The 24,886-nt window shown below is 59.0% G+C and overlaps 1 protein-coding gene across 5 annotated transcripts; it reads left to right on the forward strand.

The window, feature by feature from the left end:
- Positions 1-1,528: 1,528 nt before the first annotated feature.
- Positions 1,529-24,077, forward strand: ZNF787 (zinc finger protein 787). 5 transcript variants are annotated; one of them, XM_074369034.1, is made up of 4 exons: positions 1,529-1,910; positions 2,406-2,863; positions 13,906-13,994; positions 22,303-24,077. In XM_074369034.1, the coding sequence occupies exons 3-4, from the start codon at positions 13,916-13,918 to the stop codon at positions 23,370-23,372; spliced, it is 1,149 nt and encodes a 382-aa protein (XP_074225135.1). In that variant the 5' UTR covers positions 1,529-1,910; positions 2,406-2,863; positions 13,906-13,915; the 3' UTR covers positions 23,373-24,077. The 5 variants fall into 5 exon arrangements, with proteins under 5 accessions (XP_074225135.1, XP_074225132.1, XP_074225131.1 ...); XM_074369031.1 differs by lacking the exon at positions 2,406-2,863 and adding an exon at positions 9,283-11,290; XM_074369032.1 differs by lacking the exons at positions 1,529-1,910; positions 2,406-2,863 and adding exons at positions 9,283-9,419; positions 11,153-11,290.
- The last annotated feature ends 809 nt before the right edge of the window (positions 24,078-24,886 follow it).

The raw sequence follows: 24,886 nt of genomic DNA on the forward strand, positions 1-24,886 counted from the left end.
TCTGTCTCTGTGAACCTGACTACTCTAAGACCCTCGTATATGTGGAGTCACGCAGTATTTGCCTTTCTGTGACTGGCTTACTTCACTTCGCATAGTATCCTCACGGTTCATCCATGACATAGCATGTGTCAGAATTTCCTTCCTTTTTAAAGCTGAATAATATTTCATTGTACATACATATATCACGTTTTGTTTATTCACTCATCAATGGACACTTTGGTTGTCTCCATCTTTTGCGACTAATGCTGCTGTAAACATGGATGTAGAAATTAGATATGTAATTTCTTTAAAACTTTTTTTGTTTTTATTTTTTTCTGGGGGGGGTAATTAGGTTTATTTATTTATATTTAATGGAGGTACTGGGGATTGAACCCAGGACCTCACATGCATTCTTCCACTGAGCTATACCCTCCCTCCACAATGTGCATTTAGTATAGAACTTTTTTTCCCGAAAGGATGTTATTAAATCAAAATGCACATCTTATAATCGATGCTGACTGAGATCTAAGGGCATATAGCAGCCACCATAGTAGAAACAATACTACTAGTAACTTATAGCAATCACTACCATTTTCAGTGAGCACTTACTATAAGCCAGGTGTTGAGTTAAGCGAATTTATCCAGATCATCTTATTAAACTGAGGCTGCGAAAGGTGTTATTCAACCAGCGAATTGTACACCTACATCTTTCTGATATTCAAGCTTATGACTGTTTCAGTGATGACAATAATAAAACGATTATAAATAATAACCATAAATCAACTGTCGCTTAGGTGAGGAAGAGCCAACTACAGACCTGGGAAGGGACCATGGGGACCCAGCCTGTAAGGACACTGTGGTGTAAACAATAATTTAAAAAGTATGTATTTATTTCTAACAAAAACAGCTAACCTTCAGCAGTGCTTACTAAGCTCCTGCTTGCAGGAGGGCAGCAGGTGACCCTTTTGCTGTTATGATCAATATTGTTAAAGGGAGCAGTATGCATAGGCAGAGTTCAATGCAAGAGTTTGGACCCAGACTCCACGGGTTCGAGACTAGGCTCTGCATTCTCGTGTGTGACTTTCGGCAAGCGCCTTGACCTCTCTGTCCCTCGTTATCTGCAAAATGGGACTAGATTTATCGATAAGACAATGAGTCTAAAGCTCTTGGAGGCACACAACGTACCACTGTTACTTTCGAAGGTAGGAAACAGGCTCAAGCGATGGACGTGGGCACCGGGAGGCGCCTGAAGCTCAGGACACTTTGTCCGCTTAGCCCAGTAAAGAAAGCATCGGGGTGGCGAGGTGGGACCCCTCCGGGCACGCGGGCGCCGGCCCCCGCGGGCAGCGTCGGCAGGGAAGGGGTTACAATGATAGAGATGACAGGAAGACCCAGGGTGGCACGAGCAGCCCAAGCCGCCGCTCTCCGCGACACCTCCCCGCCCCGGGCGGCCGCGGAGAGCCAACTGCGCAGGCGCCAGACCCCGGCGTGGGGGCCTGGGGTGGGGGGGGCACCTCCCTAGACACCCGGAAGTCTCCGCCTAACGGGCCGAGCCCGCGCCTCCAGTCCTGGAAGGGGGCGGTGCCCGAAGCCCCTCGGCGCGCGGTGCCATAGAGCGTGGACGGAGGACCCGTGTCCTAGACGCGTCCGGAAGTGGCTCCCTGGGGCGCCCGCTCCGCACCATAGAGCCGGGGGGGGGCGGCGGCTAGGGGGTCGCCAGGCTCGCCTTCCTAGAGCGGCGAGGACGGGGTGGAGGCTGGAGGTGGGGTGAGGGGGGGGAGCGGCGCGGGCGGAAGCGGCCAGGAAGGTCACTTCCGGCCTGGGCGTCCGTCCCCCTGACCCCAGGGTCTGAGTCGCCGCTGCCGCCGCTGCCACCATCCGCGAGGGAGGAGAGAGGAGGAGTGCGGCGCGGCGGCCCCGGGACCGAGGAGGTGAGGGGAGGGCGCGGGGACGGGGGGCGTGCGCCTGAGGCAGGGTGGGCGCCCGCCTCAGGGCGCCGGGCTGCGGCCGGGGGGGCGAGCGGGGAGGCGGGAGGCAAGCGCGACTGGGCGGGCGAGTGCGCGTGCGCGCCGCTGGGGGGGCGTGAGTGGGCGCGCGGCCGTGACGCGGGGCGGGGCGGGAGGGGGCGCCGGGATGGGCTGCGGGGAGCGCGCCCGGGGACTGCGCGTGCGCGGCGCCGTGCCCGGGGCGGGAGCGCGCGGCGCCCCTAAGGCTCAAGCCTGGGGGCCCGGGCCTCCGGGGGTGGTGCCGCGACGTCCCCTCAGCCTCCCGGTCGGGTGGTGGCCGGAAGTGGTGGCGACTCCCGGGGGAAGTTGAGGCCCAGGCGGGGGAGGGGGCTGTGCGGGCCCAGCCGGTCTGACCGGAAACGGCGGCCCCAGAGGGCCTGTCTCGGCCCACGGTCTGACCCCACACCTTCCCCTTTTCAGAGAAGCTCGGGTCCCGTTGCCGCCCCGGGCGGGCTGCGTGCGGCCTTTGATCCGGTCGGTAATTACGGGCATTCCAGTCTGCAGGAGGCTCATTCATTCGCCCCGGCCCAGGCAGCCGGCAGGAAGAGCGTGCGCCAGAAGGGAAGTGACTGGGCCAAGGTCAGGCACCGCGTGGCCCGCGGGGCAGGGCGAAGACGGTGGCCGGGCCCGATGGCCGCTCCCGAGGCCCCCCGGTTGCCGAACCTGTACTCTCCAGTCTCGGTCACAAAGGGGAACACCCCAGTTCGTGGAGATGAGTGCCTCTCGGACTCTCGGGGTCAAGCAAGCTCGGGATCAGACGGAAAAGTGGGCCACAGCGAGTGTTGACAGCGGCTCTACCAGTGCCGGCCCAGTGCTGGGCACCAGTAACCGGGAGATGAACAAGGGCCCTGAGGGTGTGCGCCGAGACCTGGACACAGGTCCTTATCCAGGGGGCCAAGGGAACCGGGGAAGACATCTTAATCTGGCCCAGCCAAGTAGGGCAGTCAGCTTTTTAGGAAGGGAGTGACTTGAGTTCTGTTTTTCACGTGGTTCCTGCTGCCAGGACTGTGTTGGGCAGTGCTGAGGATGCAGCTGGGAGTCGGTCTGGCCTCGCCTCTGGGGCAGCACAGTTGCGGTTGATCCTAGCTTATCTCCTAAGACTGTAAGCCTCTTTGGCTAAATGCAGCTGGCCTTCACCTACCTACCTCTGCTGCACTCTCTCTGGTCCTCCTGCCTCGGCCCCAGGGAACATTCAGATCAGATTCATTCTTGTGTTATCTCTTGTCCTGGCCCTTTTCCTCCTGGAAGCCTTCCAGCCCTCACCCCACCAGGCAGAGCTAGAGAACAGGAAGGGTTTACTGCTGTGGGCTGGGCCCAGAAACAGCACTGCAGTGTGTTAGTCCAGAGCTCTGGGGTCAGACAGACTTGGTTCAAGTCCCTGCTCTATCATTCCTCACCTTTGTCACCTTAGAGCACAAGTCACTTCTCAGTTTCCACTTGAATAAAACGGAGTGACAGTAACAGTACTGACCTTGGTAGAAGGGCTGTTAATGCTTCCCTTTTAGAGCCAGGACAGGCCTCAGAGAGGTGGGTGTGAAGTGTGAAAGGGCTCTGGAGCCCGGCAGTCCTGCGCCAGGCCAGGCCCGGGCTCCGTCTCTTCCAGCCCTGTGCCCTTGGACCTGCCGCTTCCTCTTCCCAGGCTGTTTCCTCCTCAGTCCCCTAAGGTGGGGAGTGCAGTCCACCGTTCATGTGTCGAGGCTGCTGCACGCACCTGGCCCTGCGCTGGACGCTTGGACACGGTGGCCCTGGCACAGTGCTCTGCTGTGGGGTGGAAAGGAGGATCACTTGAGGCCCCCGCGGGCGGCACTTCCTGTTCTGGAGCAGCTCAGAGGCCTGTGGGGGAGACGCATGCACAGAAGCACCAGGCAGCGGCATGGAGGCATTTGCCAGGATAGCCCAGGGAGCTGAAGGAGCCCAGAGAGAGGGTATGCTGGTCAGGGAAGGCTGTCTGGGGAGGTGGCGTGTCCTGAATCTTGAAGGACAGAGAGGAATTGGCCAAGAGGACCCTGGGAATCCGGGGAGGATGATGGTGCGCTCTAAGGGGTGGGCAGTGGCAAGGTTTCAGGCCACAGCCTTCAGCAGCTGCCTGGCTGCCCTGTTGTCTTTGATGTCACTGCTGGACACAGCTCTTGGGGCATCTGTGCTCAGACGCAGCTCACAGCCCCCCAAGCCTTGCTGTTCGCCCCGCAGTGCTGCCGGAGGTCTCCTGCCCACCTGCTTGCCGAGGCACATGCTGGGCGCTGCCCCTGGGGAGTCAGCTGTGGCCCTGTCCTCCTGGTGGAGACAGACTGCAGATCCAACGACACTCACTGAGCACTTGGCAGGCGCCTGGCCCTGTGCCTGGTACTCACTGTCCTGAGCCCTTGGAGGCCCTGGGATGGAGGTGGTCACCCCCATTTTAGGGGGGGAACCGAGCCCCAGGTCCCACAGTAGCACGGGTCTGTGTGATTCCAGAGTGTGGCCCTTTGCCATGATGCCGCTGTCTCCGTTGACTTATGTCTTCTGGCGAAGCTGGGGGTCCAGGTGAGAGAGGCTGTTCTGAAGCCCTCTTAGGTGTCAGTGGTCGGCTTTGGGACCCTGGGCTCCCCCTCCAGTGGGGTGGACTCATGAAGATCTTTACCCAGAGGGCTGCTGGCTGGCTTAGGGGACTCTGAGACCCAGCCCCTCATTTCAGGTGTGACTTTCACGGGTGGTTGGGACACGGGCAGTGAGTACTGAGATCATGGTGGCAGGAGGCCTCACTGACCCATAAGGCATGTGGGGGAGTTCGGGTTGTCACACCAGTGGTGTCTGCAGCCCTGTCTTAGGAGCGCCGGGCTGACCGCCTGGGGCCCGGAATCCTGGGCCCGGAGTTTGCCACTCTGCCTGCCTGACCTTTGGGCTCACAGAACACTGGCTTCTCTCGTGCCAAATGTGGAGTTGCATGTGGCCAGCCTCATAATGGATGGTACTGGGGACCGGACCCAGAGACACATCAGATGTGATCCTTTCTTGAAGTTCAGGGTCTGACCAGTCGGAAAGTGTGGATTCCAGGGGCTCTGTGTGTGGGGTCTGCTGGGGTGTGTGTGTGGAGGACACACGGGCTCAGTAAGCCCGGGACGTCCCCGGGGATGCGGGCCTCAGCTGTAGTAGTGGAAGCAGAGGGAGCAGGCGCAGTGTCCTCAGAGAGAGGAAGTGCCGTGGAGCCTGGCCCACCGCTTCATCTCAGCCCCTCTGCTCTGTGGCTCCGTGACGCTGGGTCAGCCGCCGAGCTTGCCGAACTCGGCCTCGCAGTCCTGGTCAGCGCTTCCTGGGCCATGCTGGGCACCTGGCTCCTTGTAGAGCACACACAAGCGTCATCTCGTATGATTCCGACGCCAGGCCCGAGCAGATGAAGAGACATGGGGTGAAGCGCATGCCCAGGGTCGTGGGGGTGGTGGGCAGTGGGGCCGATTCCGACCCTGGCAGCCTGCCCTTCTGCCTGGAGAGGACGTCCTCTCTGTCTTGGTGGTGGAGGGGATCAGGATTACGGACCTCCTGCACCCTGTGCTTAACTGGGTCTGCGATCTGCTTAAGCTGAGGGAAGGGAGAAGTCTGGGGACGCTTCTGGGGGAGGTGCTCTTTCTGCCGGGCTCTGGCAGCAGACCTGCAGGGAGAAGGCCGGTGAGGGGTGAGGAAAGATGCACTGTGCAGGTGGGCGGCGCAGGAGAGTCCAAGCCCCCTGGGGATGGAGGGGTCTGGCCCCTTGGCCCGATGGAAGACCGACAGACATGAGATGGCCTGTAGGTGCAGGTCTGGTTTTCTGTTTTTTCTGTTCTGAAGAGTATTTTCATTTGTTTAAATAATTTTTCATTTCTCACTAACACGTAAGAACCAGGAGTGTTTGCAGATGTTTCTGAAGGTCTGGAAATGCGGGATGAGGGCAGGTGGCCACACTGGGGCAGCGGCTGCAGGCCCACCTGCAGCCGTAATAGTAGGTCAAGTTTCTAGGAGTTCTAGAAACTCCTCTCTCGTGGAGCAGGCGGGGAGTAGTGACTGGGGCCGTGTGTGCCTGCCCTGAGCTCACTCATTTTTCCCACCAGCCCAGCTGCTGCGGGGTCCCAGGGGAGGGCCGCACACAATGCGCGAGTGGGGTGGTTGGTGGCGAAGCTGAGAACATGGGGAGGGTGTGAGTCCAGGGAGCCCCAGAGAGGCCAGGTGGGGAGATGAAGCAGTGACGTAGACTGACCTAGACCGACCGTAGACTGACCTAGACCGACCGTAGACTGACCTAGACCGACCGTGAGGCAGCCTAGTCAAAGAGGAGAGGGAGGAAGCGGGAGAGAGGAGGAAACAGGAGAGGGGGCCTGAGGTGCTTCGCTCAGTCCTGTGTCCAGGAGTGCCAGCAGCCGCTCTAGGGAAGAGTGGTCTGTCCAGCTGACCCCGGATCAGACAGAAAACTTCCAGACGGTCAGTCCATGGAAGAAACATGGGCACATGGAAAGTTGCCAGCGAGCTCCCTCCACTAAGAAAAGGGGGGCATAAAGATCCTGATGGCATCATTGAGACATTCCCCCAGTGTTCAAACCACAGGTCTGCCATGGGGAAGGCCCTAAAGGACCAGCTGGGGGATGCCGGCGGACTCAGAGGAGGGAACAGCCCTGGGTTTTCAGGCCTGGAGTGAGGGGTGAAGATGTCCTCAGAAAGGGAGGTGGGGGAGGAGCTGGAGGGGTTTGCCTGCAGCCCGGGTGTTGCCTGAGGCGCCCCACTGTCCCCTCCAGCCGGTCTGCCTTTAGGGAGCGGGTGTGCGCAGGAGCAGATGCAGACCCCAAGGAAGGAAGTGAGGGGCGATTCCAGTCGTGGTGGACGCTGGGAAGGAAGTGGGCCCTGTGATGTGGTATGGGGTGGGGCTTGTCGGCCCAGGGAGGTGACATTGGAGCACACCCTGGAAAGGTGAGAAGGCCCCAGGCAGGTGGAGGATTGGGCAGGGCTTTCTGGAAGGAAAAGGAGGCCTGGGCAGGAGGTGGGTGGTGGGAGTGCCAGGCGAGAGGAGGAAGTGAGTTTGCAAGGGTGGCGGCCAGAGGGGTCCTGTGGGGCCTGGGGTGGAGTCTGGATTTTGGCCTTTGTGCTAGTGGGGGTGGGATGGTTTAGGCCGTGGAGTGAAGGGAACTGAGCTGCCTTTAAAAAGTAAGAACAGCTTTACTGAGATATAATTCCCACATCGTACAAGTCACCCCCTTACAGTGTACAGTTCAGCAGTGGCTGCTGTGTTCACAGGGCTGTACGGCCATGTTGATCGGAGGACTTTCTCATCATCCCCTCAGACTGTGCACCCCCTCCCCTCCCCTGCCCGGAGCCCCTGGGAACCACCGATCTGTGTTCCGGCTGTGGGTTTGCCTGTCCTGGGCATTTCATGCCACGTGATCCCATGTCTGCCTGCCTCCCTGAGCATCGTGCTTCCCAGGTTCATCCGTGATGCGACGTGGCATGTGTCAGCGTTTCCCCGTGGGGCTGGGGAATCCCCCAGCTACAGCTGGGCTGCGCTGGTGCATCCATTCACCTGGTGGTGAGCGTTCCAGCTGTCTCCACAGTGTAGCTGCTGGAATTTGTGCTTCTGTGAACATGTGTGCGTCTGTTTTTATGAGGACGTGGTTTCCATTTCTGAGGTATATGGCCAAAAATGGAGTTGCTGGCTCGTGCTGTAATTCGCATTTAACCTTTTGAAGAGCTGCTAATCTCTTTTCCACAGTGGCGCCACCATCCTGCATTCCCACGAGCAGTGCCCAGGGGGCCGGGTTCTCTACATCCTTACCAGCACTTACGTGTTCTGTTTTTCATTGTGTCCGTCTCACTGGGGTCTCACTGTGGTTTTGATGCATGTTTCCCTGACAGCTGAGGATGCTGAACGGCTTTTCATGTGCTTATCAGCTCTTTGTTTTCTTTGGAGAAATGTCTGTTCCCATCCTTTGCCCGTTTTTTAGTGGCTTATTTGAACTAAAACTTGAAAGGATGAGTGGGTCTGTGGTGTGGGGACCAGACTTTAGAGGGGTATTGGAGGGCGTGCAGGCCCATGGGGGTGGAGGTTGGGAGGGGGCGTGAGGATGGACAGCTTGGGGGGAGCCGGAGGAGAGGGCCAAGTCTGGGCCTCCAGAACTCCAGGAAGGGAGGGGAGGGTGTGCGCACAGACTTGTGCTCGTTGCTGTCATGGGGCTAAGGCTGAGATGTAGCCACTGGATTTGGTGACAAGAGGGTTGGGGAGGTGGTTAGGGCGTGGTAAGGGGCTGGGGGGTGTCATAGCTCAGCTCTGATGAGGGGGAAAGCAGCAAGAGAAAGAAGAGGGAGAGGGGATGATAAGGAGAGAAGTGAGTGGGCCCCCAGGGGGAGGGGCGGGGGCAGGAAGGAGGGGTGGGGGGCAGACGGAGGATAGCAGGACCAGGCAGCCCGACCTTTCCCACATTGAGAACCCAAGATCCTGGGGAGCGGAGCCGGCGAGGGGAGGAGGAGGAGGGTGGTTGGCAGCAGCATAAAGAGGGATAATTGGTGGGCAGGCATCCAGAGGAGGTGGGCGAGATCTAATAACAACAATAATAACAATAATTTGTCTCATACTTAATAGCAGGCCCGGCCGTCAGCCCTTGTGCTAATTGGATCGCTCTAGGGCCTGGCTGGGCTGGGCCGGGGAGGGCGAGTGGGGGTCAGAGCAGGGTGAGGACCCAGCCGGGGTGGTGCTGCTGAGAAACTGGGGAGCCGGGAGGGAAGACAGGGTGGGGAGGCTGAGGAAGGGCAGGACCCACCTCTGTCAGCCTCAGAAGGTGTCAGGCTCACAGTCAGACCAGCTGCAGGAGCTGCCCGGGTCCTGGGGGTCCTGGGAGCTAGTCAGGGCAGCCTGTGGCCTTCCTCTCTGCACCAGCCTCTGCAGATGGGAGTTCCCCTCTCCGTCCCCCTCCAAGATCCTGGGGTAGGACCCAAAGTCCCCAGGATCAGGACAGGAGGCCTCAGAAGCTGCTTGAATGAATGAATGAATGAGTGGATGAGTGGATGAGTGGATGGGCGGATGGGTGGGGTAGCGGGTGAGCAAGTGAGTGGATGGGAGAGGAAGGCACCTGGGCAGTCTAGTGAAGGCCCTCAGCTCTCCACGAGGATGCCACAGCCTGCACTTCCCGAGCCTCTCCTTGGGTCTCACGCGGGTTGTGCGGCGGCCCAGTGAGGCCCAGCCGCTTGTGCAGGTGACAGAGTGGGGCAGGGAGGTGCCAGGAGCCAGGGCAGCACTGCTGCAGGGCCCTTCCTGGGAAGGCGGCCGTGTTCTCACCCAGGTGGTTGGTTTAAATCTGCCTGGCAGGTGGTGTCACCTCCCCGTGCCCGGGGCTGAAACCGAAATGGAGAGCAGACTGTCCCCGGGTCCCCAAGTGTGCCCTGGGCGGGGCAGCCCTGACCTGTAGCCCCAGCAGGAGACCCCACCCACCCTCAGAAGTCAAGGTGAGAAGCTGTGTCCTCTTACCCTCCTGCCTCATCAGGGCTTCCCGCCGAGTTTGGAATAACGTGCAGGCTCCTGGTGGGGCCTCCGCGGCCCCTCGTGTTCGTCTGCTGCCCCCAGGCTGGCTCCGTGGCTTTCAGGGCCCAGTGCAGAGTGAAGAGGTGCGCCCCCGTGCAAGGATCAAGGAGAGAGCCTTTCTCTTTCTTCTGAGGTCTCCCCACCTGTCAGAGTGTGCCTTCAGGCGCAGAGGCCCCAAGCCCCCAGCGCCTGCCCCCTCTCCTGCTGGACGTCATGTGCAAGACACAGCTCCGAAAAGAAAACTATAAGGGTCTTGGCATGGCGACCACAGCACTGACCCCCAGGCGGGGGCCTTCTCCAGGCCGCCCGCCGGCCCCTCCCACCCCCCCAGCCTTCCTGCCTCCAGGCCTTTCCTGTGTGCCTCCTTGGCCTGGGATGCTTCCCCCAGACCCTGGCCCCCTTGCTCCTTTGCGTCTGGGTTGGCAGGCTTTCTGAAACAGGCCAGGTGGTAAACGTGTTAGGCCTTACAGGCCAAGAGGCAGAATTGAGGATATGTATGGATACCTCGATATCGATTAAAATGTGACCGTTTGACCACAGTGCAAACTGTCCTTTGCTGGCGGGCAGCTTACGGGGGTCGTCGTGGGCGGACCCTCTGCACAGCATTCCAGTCTGTCCCCATCTGTGGGGGAGGTAGGGTTTTCTTCTGCCCTCTTGGGGCTTCCGGCGGGACTGACTGAGACAGATTAACAGGAGAAAAGCTTAGAACTCGTGGGAGCCTCGCGGGAAGATCGAGGACCTAGCGCAGTGCCAGGCGGAGGCACTCTTTATACAGCAGGGCGAGCAGAGTGGCCAGGGTTGGGGTGAGCTGCCGCCTCGGAGGGCGGAGGATGGGTCACTGTGACAGATCCCCCTCCACCCCGTGTCTCTCCCTCCCTCCCCCTCCCCCTCTTGGACTGTTTCTCCCTCCTGGGGCAGGGAGGGCACCTTCCCGTGGGGGTTGGTCTCCTGCTTTCAGGAGAAGGTGGGTTCAGAGTGTCCTCCTCGCACCTGCTGTTTTCTGAGTGCCTGGGACTCAAGATAATCAGTGTGACAAAGTGGCCTGAACCTCACGCCCTGGCTCAAGGCCAGCCTTCTCCACTGCCCACCGCTTCCGGGCCTGGCCTCACTTTGTTCCTGGCTCTTCCCACGGTGGACATGGGGTCCTGGCTCCCTCACTGCCTGTTCTGGGAAGCGCGGGCCGCTGGTGCTCAGGGAGCACCTCTGAGCGCAGGAAATCTGTTCTGGCTACGGGGCAGGCCCCCTGACACCTCCCTGTCCTCTGTCCAGTCCCCCTGCTTGTCCCCAGGACGGCCCCTCGCCCTCCCACTGCAGGAAGCCGGCCTGAGGTGGAAGTCCCTGATTTTATTGACTTAGCAGTGCAAGTGGGAGCACGTGATAACCGCTTGGCAAACAAGTTCCCACACAGCGGAGCGGCTGGTCCTACCTCCTCAGCCCCCTCAGCACTGGGCTTCTCTTCCTTTTCTTTCTCTTCAGCGTTTCTAATGTTTGCTGTGTTGGGATCAGAGGCCCTCAGACAATTTTTAAAGTCGGTTTACGTTGTAATTGGGATGTAACTCGCATTCCATAAAACTCGCCCTGATAACGTGTCCAGTTGAGCTGTTTTTAGTATGCGCACAAAGCTGTTGTGTACGCACTGATTCCAGCACATTTTCAGCAGTCCAGAAGGTACCCCGTGCCCACGAGCAGCCCCTCCCAGCCCCGGCCGGGCCGCCTCTTGTCTCTGCCCGGACACTTCACAGCAGCGGAGCCGTGCTCTGAGTGGCCCTCTGTGCTGGCTGCTGTCCCTGAGTGGGTGAGTTGTCGCTTCTTTTTGGCTGATACACACAACACCCTGTGAATGTGCGTTTGTGTCTCTTGGGCGTCTACGTGGGAGTGAGCTGTTTGCGCAGCGGCTGCCCTGATTTGCAGGCCCCCCAGCCGTGCGGTTTTCACGTTTGCCTGCAATCCAAGGGCCCATCCAGCCCCATATCCCGCTTTGTCCCCTCAACACCCTGATTTCCCTGTGACACAAAGTCCTTGTGTCATCAGAAAAGAGCCCAATGTTTGGTCTTTTCCCTTATTACAGAAGTAACTATCCATTAGCGTGGGAAAAATCGGGACGTTGCGGGGGAGGGAGGAGGAAAGGCTCAGGTGCTGTTCCTGTTCTCGGGGCGGGGGCGGGGGGGCCTCTTTACAGCCGCAGGACTGTGTTCCTGAGGCTCTGAGACGTCCCGTGGGCGCGCGTCTGCATGATTTGTGATTTACTTACGGCTTCCTCCCACCACGGGGCTGGCGGGTTCTTTCTGGTTCTTCCCCTGCTCTAAATCTTGCTGTGATGGACTGTTTTTCCCTTGTAAGCAGCATTTTCCGAGGTGTGGGTTTTCCCCGCAGATTAGCTACTGAAGTGGGCTTCCCTGGGCAGGGGCTGCGAAGCCGCATCACCGGATTGTGACCTTGTGACTCGGACTGTGTAGGTTTCACCCAGCTCTTGGCCCGCTGGGCTGGCTAGGGGGCTCCATGGGTCCGAGAGCCAGTCTGCCCTTCCTGTGTTGGTCTCATCACTTCCTGAAGTGGGTCTGAGAGGGTTGGGTGGTGGTAGTGGGGTGTCAGAGTTTGGGTGTACTGCGTTCTGTCCCTCGAGCCTCTGTTCTGTTCAGACCTGTTTATCTGGGCATCACCCACCTGTCTCAGCACCTGTCGGTGCCTCGTGCTGGTGTGGGGCACCCAGGGGGTCTTGGTGGGGCGCTGACATTGCAGGGTAGGGAGGCCTCTCAGGAAGTGATGCCTCCCTGCAGCCTGGGGGGAGATGGCTGCAGGCTGGGTGGCTGTGGGTCTGTATAGAGGCTGTGTGCCAGGGTGGGGGAAGCAGGGCAGTGCCCTCCCACATCCTGAGGCTGCCAGGTTCCTGGGAGTTACCGTGGCCCTGAGCCTGGTGCCCTGGTGTGGAGTAAATCCTAGCTGCTCCGCTGCCCTTGCTACCCTCCAGGTGCTCCTTGCTATTGCTCAAGGGACCAAGGACCTGGCCCCACTGTGTTTATGAGCCCCAGTTTCCACATTTGTAAAACAGGGGCCATAATGGTGCTCACCTTGAATGGTGCTTACAATTCAAATGGCTCCCCAGTCCTCTGCCTGGCCTTTGAGGCCCTCAGGAGAATCTGTCTATGTGTCTCAGCCCTGGATCTGCCTCAGGGCCTTTGCACCTGCTGTCTGCCGCCTATGTTCCTCTCCCTCCCTGCTTCTCATTCAGGCCTGCTCCTTGGAGATCCTCCCCAGACCTCCCTGGTCAAGTGCCCTGCCCCCATGTGTGTCTGTCTCCTGGACTGTCAGGGACCTCCCCACAAGGCAGGGGCTGTGGCCTGTTCACCACGATGTTCTCAGGGTTGGAGACCACTGTGGGAGTGGGGGTGAAAAGTTCAGGTGGGGAGGAGAGGATTACATCCCTGTCTCGGGAAGTGCACGGAGCACACACAGCCAGCCCCGGTGGAACTGCTAATGCTCCCACCTTCTCTTTGCATCAGTCTTCTCACCAGGCCGCGTGAGATAGTAAGATAGCAGGAGGGAAGCTGCCTTGGTTTTGTCATCGCCCCTGAAGCAGGAGGCTCTCCGAGCTCCCCTCCGACATCAGTAGAGGTTACTGAGGGGCAGGGTCACTCCTCTGGCAGTGGAACGGGCTCCTGGTGCCTGGGTGGTGGTGTGCCCCTTGTCACTGGGGAAATGAGTCGGGCTCACTGTGCCAAGGTGTGTGATGCTCAGAGGATGGTTGGCACCCTTCCTGGGTGCCAGTTTCCCCATGTGGAACGGGAGACGGAAGGACTGTGGGCTGAGAGGCTCTCTGAGCTGTGTGCATTCAGACAGACTGGCCCTGGTTTAGACCTGAAGGGGCCTGAACACCCGAAGAGGAACCGAGACCCCCTTCAGGTCCCAAATCGACCATGCGGCTTGTCAGGAGGCCTGCCCGGGAGTGATGTCACACCAAGGAGCAGGGCCCAGAGGCTACCGGAGTGCTGTGCCCCCAGCGCCAGGCTCTGGTGGGATGCAGGGCTGAGGGGCCTGTCCCCCTGGGCTGCTGTGAGGCAGCTGTGTCACTCTCTGTCTTTCTGGTGAGGAGATTGGGGCGGAGGTGGGGTCTGTCCCTGACCCCAGCTGGTCAGTGGTGGAGCTGGGACCTGAGCCCAGCTGGGTGGCCGCCACCGGTGCACTTCCTCCTCGCCTAGGTTGTGTGTGGCTTCGGGCCGGTCCCCGACCAGCGGGGGAGAAGGGGGCCGTGTCTGCCTCGTCTGTCAGGTACCACTATCTGCGGGGTCCAAGCCGGGCACTTGGGGCTCGAGGGCTGATCGGAGCCCACACAGCGCCTGACCCCCGCTGGGGCCCTCCGTCCAGTCTGGCCTCCTGTAAACTCTGTCCTTCTGTCTCGTCCCCTTCTAACAGGGACCCAGACATGGAGCTGCGGGAAGAGGCCTGGTCTCCGGGGCCGCTGGATTCTGAGGACCAGCAGATGGCCAGTCACGAGAACCCAGGTGAGGTGGCCTTGGGTAGTTCTTCCAAGCTGACCCCCCATCCCACCCTGGACCGGGCTTCCTTTGCCTCCCTCTCCCCCTCCCATGGCTCTGGGGTGGCTGTCCTTCCTCCAGAGGGTTCTGCCAGGCCACCTCCTGGACCTATGTGGAGTCTCTGGGTTTTCCCACAGCTGCAGGTCCCTGGGAGCCCTTGGGGGCCGCCTCCTCCCTGTCCCTCATGGCCTGGCCCCCCTCGCCCCGCTCTCCTGGTGTTCTGGGTGCTCTGCCCTGTTTCTGGGTGGCCCCTCAGTTCTTGCAGGCAGGAAACTCCTTAGACCGGGGGCAAACCCAAATGCCAGTGGGGCCAGAATGTAATGAGGCCGGGGGTGAACTGTGATGTGTGAGGAGTGGCAGAGGAGGGGCAGCGCCGATTTTGGGGGGACAGTAGGGCTGTTTGGGTTTTTGTGGGACCTTTATCTTTCTGGGTTATCTTTCACTTGAATTTGAAATATTGGCAACATGTTTTATTTAATAAAGCTTTATTTGGGTCGAATAAACTCATCTTTGAGCACATGGGGACTAGGGTTTGCTTGCCGAGACCCCACCACGGCCTCACCTCTTGTCCCCTGTTGAAGCCGTGTTCCCGATCCCAGAGGCTGTCATGCAGGAACCTGAGAAATAAAGTATGGACTTTTTTTCGTGCTGCTGTTGATGCGTCTTCGTGCGGGCATCACATCTTCATGCGTCTTGGCATGAGGTCAGCCAGCGTTTCTTGCTATAAAGGGCCAGAGGGGATGTGTTTTCGGCTTTGCAGGCCTCGGGCCCCTGCGGCTGGAGAGTGGCCACGGGCAGTACGTGTGACCCCGTGCCGATAAAACTTTATTTGTAGAACAGTCACTGAGTTTGCAGTCCCAGTGCCAGCGTACCGTAGTCGTCCAGCAGAAGGGTCCTGAGGACCTGGACGAGAGCTGGAGGTAGGCTTCATAAAGCACTCAGCCCCCTTCTGCTGGTCTGTCTAAGATCCGCTGAAGGAGGATGAGGAAGCCTCTGGGCTGGCCCCAGGTGGCCGTGGTTGCAGAGGAGGAAACAGATTTCAGGGCCGAGTGCTTTGCCGAGGGCACGGGCCCCTGGGGCACAGACCTCCGCCTCCCAGAGGGGAGGACCCACGGCCCATCCTTTCCTGTTTTACCGTTCCCCACCCCCCACTGTTGCCCCCCAGGCCTACTCCTTCCTCCTTTCCCTGTCTTTTAGCCCTTTTAAAATTAAATCTAAAATCTACTTCATCCTGGAACTCTCCAGCGCAGACAGCGCAGTGATTGCCCCTCCCGCTGCCTGGCCTCAGCAGTGAGCGGCACTTCTCAGTCTTTTCCCTGGTTGTGCCTTTTTTTTTTTTTTTTTTAACGTATTTTAAAGAAAATCTCAGACACTATATCATTCCACCCATAAATTCTCCAGCAATCTGAGACGTCTCACCAGCACAACATTGCTCCTTCCCGTCCTCTCACACCCAGCGGGCCGAGGTGTCCCAGCTGTCTCCAGAAGGCATGTTCGCCCTTGAGTGAGGTTTAATTTTACAAGCCATCCATTAACTCATTCTCCTTAGGAAACCTTTGAAAAGTACAAGTAGGTCCTCATGTTCCCTCTGTCCAGCCTGCTGTCCCTGACCCCTTCTCCCCCACCAGGAGCTGTTGGAAATCTGCTCTGGCCACTCCCTGCTGCGCTGCCCCCACCTCGTGATGCCCCTTTGCTCAGCTCATAAGCCGTGTGGCCTGGATGCTTCCAGTTGCTGTGTGTCCCATTGTTCTGGGCCAGCCCCATTGGGTCTGGGGAGCCTCCTGTGATGGGTCAGTGCTGGACCTCTGCCCTGAGACCCCCTGGCCGATGTCTGGGTTCAGGAGCAGCAGGCTTGGCCTGGCTGTAGCTCCCGGGGGCTGTTTCCCTCCAGCCTGTCGGTGGGGGACTGGGGCCCATGGGGCAGGGCTGTAAGCACTTCCTGTGTGCCCCAGCCAGCCACCTGGACTTCTCACACCCTGTGAGGTCGGGTGCTGATCCTGAGCGTGCTGGGCAGAGAGAGGCTGGGCCACCGCCCAGGGTGAGGCCATCAGGAGCCAGCAGAGGGTGGCCGGGGCTGCACTGTCTGCAGGCTGCAGCCGGTGTCTGTACTGTGCCCATTGGTCCCACCCATTGCCTGGAGGCCCCTTGTCCTGGTGACCCCAGCCTGGAGTTCCAGGGTAGAGCCTGCACCGGGAGCGGGTGGGAGAGCCATCCAGGCTTACCCCGGGGTCTTAGCTGCAGGGCGTTCAGAAAGAGAAGCAATCCAAAAAATGGGTAATAAATCAAGACATCCGGGTTCTGAGGCTTGAGTCTTCAGCTGGTGTGTTGGGACTCACCCACCGGGGCAGGGTTCAGGCCTCCGACTGTCAAGGCCCGTCCACAAGTCTCAGTGCCCTTTAGTCATCCCACAGAGCTCACCTAAAATGCCACGTCTGAGCCAAGGTGACAGCAGCCTGTGGAGGTCCTCAGACCTCAAGTAAAAACCCCACAGCCGCATACTCCTGGCTGCTGATAACACACCTGAGGTGTGAAGCCCCGAAATACAGCTGGATGGGGACAAGCCAGCGGCCCGGCCAGTGTGGTGTTAGCACGGGCGACAGGGGAGGACACCCCATTTGGCCCTCGAGTGTTCACTGGAAGATATGGGGTGGTCCCATGGAGGCCAGCAGCTGACATTGGGGGTGTTCTGTTCAGACTGGGAGCAGGGAGCACCCCGCCAGGGCAGGACCCGCGCAGAGCAGCCTGCCAGGAGGGGATTCAGAACTGAGTGGGACTCTGTCCTTGACCACAGCTGGGGAGGAAAGAGAAGGTCCAGATAAAAACGGGGGTGTGCAGAGCCGGGAACCTGCAATAGCTGGTCACACACTCACAAGACGGAGCTCCGAGAAGCCAGAACGTGGCGTCCTAGTTCAGGGAAACTGAGCTACAGAAATGAGCAGCAGGAAAATTCCGAGTTCAGTCCTCTTGCTCCCATCCCCTGAAAACCTGTTAGAATGAAAAGGGGCAGAACAGGGTCTCCACAGACAGAGAAGGGGGTCAGAGATAACCCCCAGACCGGCCGGGATCGTTCAGGAGGAGACACAGCCCCTGGAGGGCACGCCCACGGCAGCTCAGACCAAGGGGCAGAGGCCAGCCGAGAGTTAGAAATACAGGTTCATCTCAAAGTGAAGACAAAGGAGAAGGAGCTCAAGACTGAATAAAAATAACACATTGTTCTTTAAGAAAAATGGAAGGTGAAAAGGAAGGGCCTTTATAATAAACAAGAAATGAATAAAGGTGAAAACAGGCAAAAAAAAAAAAAAAAGTACTGAAGTTAGGGTAAAGAAAAGCCCTTGAAGAAGTCCAAAGTAAGAGTGAGGAATAAATGGTAAAAACTACACGTCAAGAAAACATTCCTGAAGTGTCAAAATTAGGTACTGAAGGAGCAAATGACAGACCTGAGAATACCAGCTTTGGATGAGCAAGACATGCCCTCTTCAGTCACGGGGCTGCTAGGCAAAAAGAGCAAATGACTTACGAGGCAGCGTAGCTGGGGTTGCCATCAGCCTGTCAGCAAGGCTCTATGCCAGAGGAAATGGAGTAATATTTGTGGTTCTCAGGGAAAGAACAGAGGAGCCAAGGATCTCATATTCAGCAGAACTGACCTCCATGTTTGAAGGGCACAGAGGAACTTGTTAACAGCAGGAGCTGAGCAAAGAGCATTCTCGTGGGCCCTTGCCGAGGAATCGGGGCGCATGAGCCCTGGGCAGCCGCCGTGGCTAGAAAGCTGGACGGTGGGTGAGCGGGGTCAGGCTTAATGAGGGCTCAGACCGTGGTGGTCCAGCTGTGACGTCAGTGAGGGGAATGGGAATGGCACACGCGAAACAGATTACTTGCTTCCTCAGGACTCCTGCTTGGCAGTGACAGTGTTAGAGTGGTTTTTTTGAAGCTGCGATGTGGGGTCAACGAATGAGAAACTATGGGGTGTTCAAGTTCTCTCCTCCCCTTGTGAGGAAGGGAGGTACAGATGTCACGGAAAAGACTCAGTAAAACCTGTGGGCCCGAATTTGTAGGGGAAGTATCAGATAGAACTCAAGGGAATTTTATCTTAAAAAAAAAGCGACGGGTCATTTCCAGATTTTGGTTTTCAAATTGTTTCCCACCAACAGAAACCAGAGCTCTTTGGAGAAACAGCTGATTGTGGGTCTGGGGCAAGAGGTGTGGATGAAGCTGGAGCACCCGGTTAGGCTGAATAGCAGAGAAGCCGTCCAAGACCACCTGAGTCCTGTCCAAAGGACGCGGAGCCCACTCGAGGCTCCGCATGCTGAAGATGGCAGGGTGATAATGATGGCAGTGGGTGAAACCCACCAGGCATGTTTAAAATTGTGAACTCATAATGATGTTAAGAAAGGAAAGACTAGTTGGTTACCTTGGAGGATGATAGGGAACCAGTTCATAATCTTGAAAACTGGGTGGATAAGGGGAAATGAGGTTTATCCTGCCATAACCACAAGAAATTTACCACTGGGCACCAACCAGAAGGTAATGGAGAGACTCTAAAAGCCATTCCAGCTACTAAATGCAGAAGAAACCACAGAACAGCCCCATTTTGCACCCCTCAATAAATTAGTAGATCTAAGTGTTGAGTGTCCGTGGCTGTTGACATCACAAAAAGAAACATGAGATACCAGGTGCCTTCAGTGAAAGAACGGATTGCACCTTCGGAATGACTGCAGGGGCCAGCTGCGCTGAGCAAGCCAGCTGCTAACTGGCAGCAGATGCCAGGGACTGGGTGCACGCAGTCAGCAAGAGTCCTGCGGGCCAGCCGTAGGTAGAGCTCAGCTGCTTCAAAAGGAAAATTGTAACGAGAAGCAAGAGACGGGAACCTGTGTATTAAAAGAAAGTTAAAGACAATTAAAAAGTAAGGGACCAATATATGGTATATATGTATTTACATGCAATATATTGTATATGTGCAGTCAGATTGTAACAATTCTACCTAATAAAACTGAAAACAAGCAAAAGTAATGGACCAAACTAGTGTCTGGGGATATGCACTTGGGTGACAGAACCGTGAAGAAATGCAAGGGCATGATGGCTGCACAGGTCAGGATGGTGGTTGCTTTGGAGGTTGGGAGGAGGGCCCGGTGGGTGGCCAAGACCTGGTCTTGACCAGGGCATTTGTCTTACTGCGTTTGTTGTGATCAGCTCTGCATTCCATTTGGAGGCTCTCTGCAGGTCATGAGTTTTACGAGAAAAAGGGAAAAGGTTAACATCCAGGAGGGTCGCAGGGCCTCCGCTTCCCTAGGTCTGTTCGGAGGCGATCCTCTGTGGGGCAGGAACCTGCGTGAGTGGCAGGACCCCGCCTGGGCCCAGAGCCGCAGGAGCTGGGGGACCCCGCGCCCTCGGGGCCTGAGCTGAGCCCTCCTTCAGCGGGAGGACGAGGACAGTTGCTGTGGGAGTACGGGCCTGGCGCCTAGGACACTGCCTCCCCTCCTGGGAAGGGTAGCTGTTACCACCATCAAGCGATGACTAGTCATTTCAGTTGTTACTGAATGAGCGCTTTGTGCTGGTCACTGTGCTCTTCTCTTTCCGGGAATTCTTGAGTCCTTTTAAAGATGACACTGTGAGGCAGGGAAGTTGCTGCGACCTGATTTTCCCCATGAGGAAGGTGGCCAGAGGGAAGCGGTTGACTTCTTACCTGACCTGGAGGAGGGCGGTGGGCGCAGACTCAGGCCCGGTGCTTGGAAAGGCAGATCCCTGCGCCCACTCGCAGAGGCCAGCATCGGAGGTCCCCGGAGGGACCTGGATGAGAAAGAACCCCGCCTCGCAGAGAAAATAGACCCTCCTTCCTTTAACACCTGCTAAAAAAGTAGCACCGCGCCTCACAGGGAACGCAGCAGGAGTCACGTAGCCTGAGGCACACACCTGAGGCACACACCGGGAACCTGCAGCCCTGGCACCGCCTCACTTCCCGGCTGATCTGGGCCGGCGGACCTGTGGGCTTTCTGTGCCTGGTTCTGGACAGGCTCGCCGCCTCTCGCCGCAGCTTGCCAGTTGCAGATCTAGCCCAGCCGCTTGCTGCTGTGGAAGGTGTCGATTTAAGGAATCGCACCCTCCCGCCCCGCGACCCCAACCCCGTCCCGCGTCCCCTGTGCCCCTGGTTTAGTTACAGGTGTTTCACAAGTTTAGTTCATGTGTTCAGTTCATGTCATCGTGATTGGTATGCTCTTCATAGCTGAATCACATCGTGTATGGTTAAACTTTCCTTTTCGACAACTTTGAAAACAAGACGTTTATTTTAATCAAAGGAGTGCAGAGAATTTACAGTGAGTCAGGTGATACGGCTCATTTCCCATGAAGAGCAAGCCTCGTGGCCCCCCCACCCCTTGCCCCTCTGCTGCCCCGACACACTGCTCAGGGTCGGACAGCTTCCCACCTTTCAGTTTTTTATTCTCGACCATCTCTCTAGGTAATGTGCTTATGACTCCACTTGATTTATGTTGACACCAAAGAGGGCCCCCTGCCATCTCTTCAGAAGCAGCCCCCTTCCCTCCCCAGACTTCCTCCCTGTTTTTTTTTTTTTTTCCTGCTCCGGATAATTCCACATCCCAGATCCTTTACCATACAGGCCGTATTCCAGTACTCCTTGCCATAGAGGAGTGGTTCTCAAAGTTGAGGTGCTCAGAATCACTTGGGGGTGTCTTGTGGGCCCCGGGGTATTGTTCGGCGGTGCAGGAGCTCGGTGGCTGTCTCAGGACACAGACAGCGGTGTAGATCTTGGCTTTGCCGCACCCAGGCCGTGTACCCTCGGGCGGTGGTTCATTTTACTAGTGTCTCGGTGTCCTCGCCTGTAAGGATCCGAGTGCCATTGCGCCCGCCTTAACAGGATTTAAATGCCTAGGACCGCCCTCAGCACATCGCAACCCTTACAGGTTTGCCAGCGTTATGAGCATTTCGTTCCCGGTCAGCTGTTGGAACACGGATCCAGCCGCTGTCCTTGTGGGCTTGCAGGCTAGTGAGGGAGGGAGCGGGAAAACAAGTGTTCGATTAGATTATAATCCTGTTTCACCTTTGAAAGAAATCTGCGGCGTGCACTTGGGGGTGGGACCGGAGGCCTCTGGGCGGGGCTGTGCCCCAGGGGGCAGGTCTGGAGACCGGTAGGCGGGGCTGCGTCCCAGGGGGCGGAGCCGGCGCCCAGGCAGAAGTGGGGACTTGAGCACCCTGCCCCGCCCCTATTCTGTAACTCGGGCCAAAGCCAGACCTGGGGAGCAAATGTCGTCGTCGAGGGTGTGCAGACCAGTCTCTCAGAGCTGCGCAGGCTGGGGAGGAGGCGGACTCATTTATCCTAGGAGGCTGCTCAGGCCAGGCGCGGTGCAAATGTTTGAGAGGCTTCGTTGGGCAGACACCGTGGTGGTGTCCTCAGTCTGCAGACCCCAGGACCAAGGCTCCATGCTCTTTTAATGTCTGCACTGGGCATACAGGACCCACAAAACCAGGGGCCAGGGCGAGGATGTCTGTAGTAGAGAACGCGCAGTTTGCGGGGTTGCACTCCCAGTTAGTTGCGGGTCAGGACTTGGGCGCTGTCCTGTGATCCCATTAACCAGTTCGGTTTCCCCTTCTCTTCTCCACCCGCTGTCAGGATCGTCTTCCAAGAGCCCAAGCGTGACACCATTTCCAGGCTTGTACATCTGCAGGGTGCTGCAACCGTGTTCCCCGGGCTAAGGTGCAAACTGCCCTGCGGCTGCATTCAGGGCTGGCCGTGCCATGCTCTGCCCTCAGCCTGGAGCTTTGGGCTTCTGGAGTCCTTTCTTACTAGGAGACTTCCCTGGACCTCCATCCCTCACTCCTGTTTGGTTATGTTGATTTTTTTTAACAGACGTTTCTGGAATTCCTGCTAAGTCCCGGGCATTGTTCTAGATGTGAGGGAAACAGCCTTGAAGGAAGGAAAAGCCCTAAGGGATGGGTAATAAATGTTTAGTAAAATGCCAGGGCTTGGTCGCTTCTGCTCCGAGAAAAAAATAGGAGGGATAAGGGATGGGGACTGATGGGACATCTGCTGAGGGCCAGCTCTGTGCAGAGAGCTTCGCACCGGCCCAGCCGCCCTCCGAGGTAGGTGCTGCCATCGTCCCTGTTACAGGGGAGCCTGAGAAGGCGCACAGAGGTGAGCGAGTTGTCCTGGACCATGCACAGTAGCGAGTGGAAGAGGCGGGTGGAAGCCCCACCGGGGCTGGCCCCGGGCTGCCCGAGCACGTGGCCTCTCTGACTCGCCTTCTCTCCTGCTCTTGCCTTCCAGTGGACATCCTCATCATGGATGACGACGACGTCCCCAGCTGGCCCCCGACCAAGCTGTCCCCGCCCCAGTCTGCGCCCTCGGCCGGCCCCCCGCCCCGGCCCCGGCCCCCGGCCCCCTACATCTGCAACGAGTGCGGCAAGAGCTTCAGCCACTGGTCCAAGCTGACGCGGCACCAGCGCACGCACACGGGCGAGCGGCCCAACGCCTGCAGCGACTGCGGCAAGACCTTTTCGCAGAGCTCGCACCTGGTGCAGCACCGACGCATCCACACGGGCGAGAAGCCCTACGCCTGCTCCGAGTGCGGCAAGCGCTTCAGCTGGAGCTCCAACCTCATGCAGCACCAGCGCATCCACACCGGTGAGAAGCCCTACGCCTGCCCCGACTGCGGCCGCAGCTTCACGCAGAGTAAGAGCCTGGCCAAGCACCGGCGCTCGCACAGCGGCCTCAAGCCCTTTGTGTGTCCGCGCTGCGGCCGCGGCTTCAGCCAGCCCAAGAGCCTGGCACGCCACCTGCGGCTGCACCCGGAGCTGTCGGGGCCCGGGGTGGCGGCCAAGGTGCTGGCGGCCAGCGTGCGCCGGGCCAAGGCGCCCGAGGAGGCGGCGGCGGCGGACGGCGAGATTGCCATCCCGGTGGGCGACGGCGAGGGCATCATCGTGGTGGGAGCGCCGGGCGAGGGGTCCGCGGCGGCCGCGGCCATGGCGGGCACGGGGGCCAAGGCGCCGGGACCCCGCTCGCGGCGTGCCCCGGCCCCTAAGCCCTACGTGTGCGTGGAGTGCGGGAAGGGCTTCGGGCACGGGGCCGGGCTCCTGGCCCACCAGCGCGCCCAGCACGGGGACGGGCTGGGGGCGGCGGGCGGTGAGGAGCCCGCGCACATCTGCGTGGAGTGCGGCGAGGGCTTCGTGCAGGGCGCGGCGCTGCGGAGACACAAGAAGGTCCACGCCGTGGGCGCGCCCTCCGTCTGCAGCCGCTGCGGACAGAGTTACTACCGCGCCGGCGGGGAGGACGAGGACGACGACGATGAGGCGGCAGGCGGGCGGTGCAGCGAGTGCCGCGGCGGGGAGGGCCGGTAGGGGCGGGGGCCCGGGGGGGCAGGGCCCCTCGGGCTTGGCGGGGCAATGGCGCAGGACCCAGAGACCCGGGGAGAAATGGACTGGACAGATGGGTGCCATGGACCGATGACGCACTTGTCTCCTTCGGCTCCCACGGCCCGGCCCGGACGGTCCGCGTGGTGCGGTGGGCCTGGGGCGGGGGATGGGGCGCGCTCAGTGCGCCACCTGGCTCCTCCCCGCGCCCGGCCCCTCGGCCTGCCCGCCCCTTGTAGGTTTTCGGTCGAGCCCGAATTAAGACGTTGTGTGAGAACTAGAGACCAAGAGACGACAAAACTCACGAGCGAAAGACCATTTTCCCTCTTTCTCTTCCCCCACCGACTGGGGGTGTTGTGAGGATGGCGAGCAGTCGGGCCCTTTTCACTTGGAGGGGCCCCAGAGCTGGAAGGGAAAGAGGGGTCGTTTTCCCTTTTAGAATTTTCTTTTAATCATTACCCCATTCCTGACCCCTGCCCACCTTTATTTTCTCTCTTCGCCGCGGCCGCGGGTCCCATCCTCCTTCCTGGCCCTAGTCCTTCCTCCCCTCCTGGATTTGGGGTAGCAGAGGAGTGCTGGAGCAGAACCCGCGTCCAACTGCACTCCTTAGAGAATGGGGGCCCGTCTCTTTCCTGGCCTGGGCGAGGTGGAAGGAGGGGCGCGGGGGGCAATAAATCGCGCTATCCAATTGTCCCTGCTGTGCGTGGTTCTTGAGTTCGGAGGGGGAAGGGCCAGAGGGCTCCCCACCAGACAGTTGTTGTTGAAGGGGCTCCAGCCCAGATCCAGGCCGTGGTGCCGAGTCAGTCCGCGCCCGGGCCAGGTGTAGGCTGCGCTGTTGTCCTGGAAGATGACCCAGCTAGGTCACCTGTAGGGGGCTCTGGGCCCCACCAGAGTGGCCATCGTGTGTCGGGCTGGAGTATGGACAGGCTTGTGAGGAACTGGGGCGATTTTTCAGAGTAAAGCCTGCCTCCTGCCTCTTTTAGAAGGAATCCGACAGTCTTGGGGGTGCTTAACACAGGCCGCCCCCATGTCGCAGCGGCAGGCAGCTTTCCTCCGCGCAGCCGGCAGGAGCGCCAGCTGCCACGTGTGCTTCTTCCCCAGCCCCTGAAGCCCCTTCCTGCATCCAGCTTCTTGGAAGACTTGGCCTGGAAACTGCGCCTGTCTCCCCAGGCTCAAATCCCATGGGCAGGGCCGGTGGTGGAGGGCAGTCAAAGGGTCACATCCCAAAACCATACCGTGGCAAAGAAGATGGATAGTTGCCTGCCCTCCAGGGTCCGAATGGGGGAGACCCCTGGGGGTCTGGGTGGTGGTTTTCCAGTGCTTCCTGTGGCTCTCTAGGCACTGCGTCCGGCCCCGACGGACCCGGTCCCGCAGTAGAATCAGGCAGCAGTCCTGGGACATGAGGACTGCTGGGTGGGGCCCTTTGATGCCAACTCCGGTGTCCTGGGACCCACAGCTGGATCTTGGGAGGCTACAGTGGCTTGTCCTGTGGGAGTAAGAGC

The sequence above is a fragment of the Camelus bactrianus genome, chromosome 9 (genome assembly GCF_048773025.1).
Source record: "Camelus bactrianus isolate YW-2024 breed Bactrian camel chromosome 9, ASM4877302v1, whole genome shotgun sequence".
Classification (NCBI taxonomy): Eukaryota; Metazoa; Chordata; class Mammalia; order Artiodactyla; family Camelidae; genus Camelus; species Camelus bactrianus.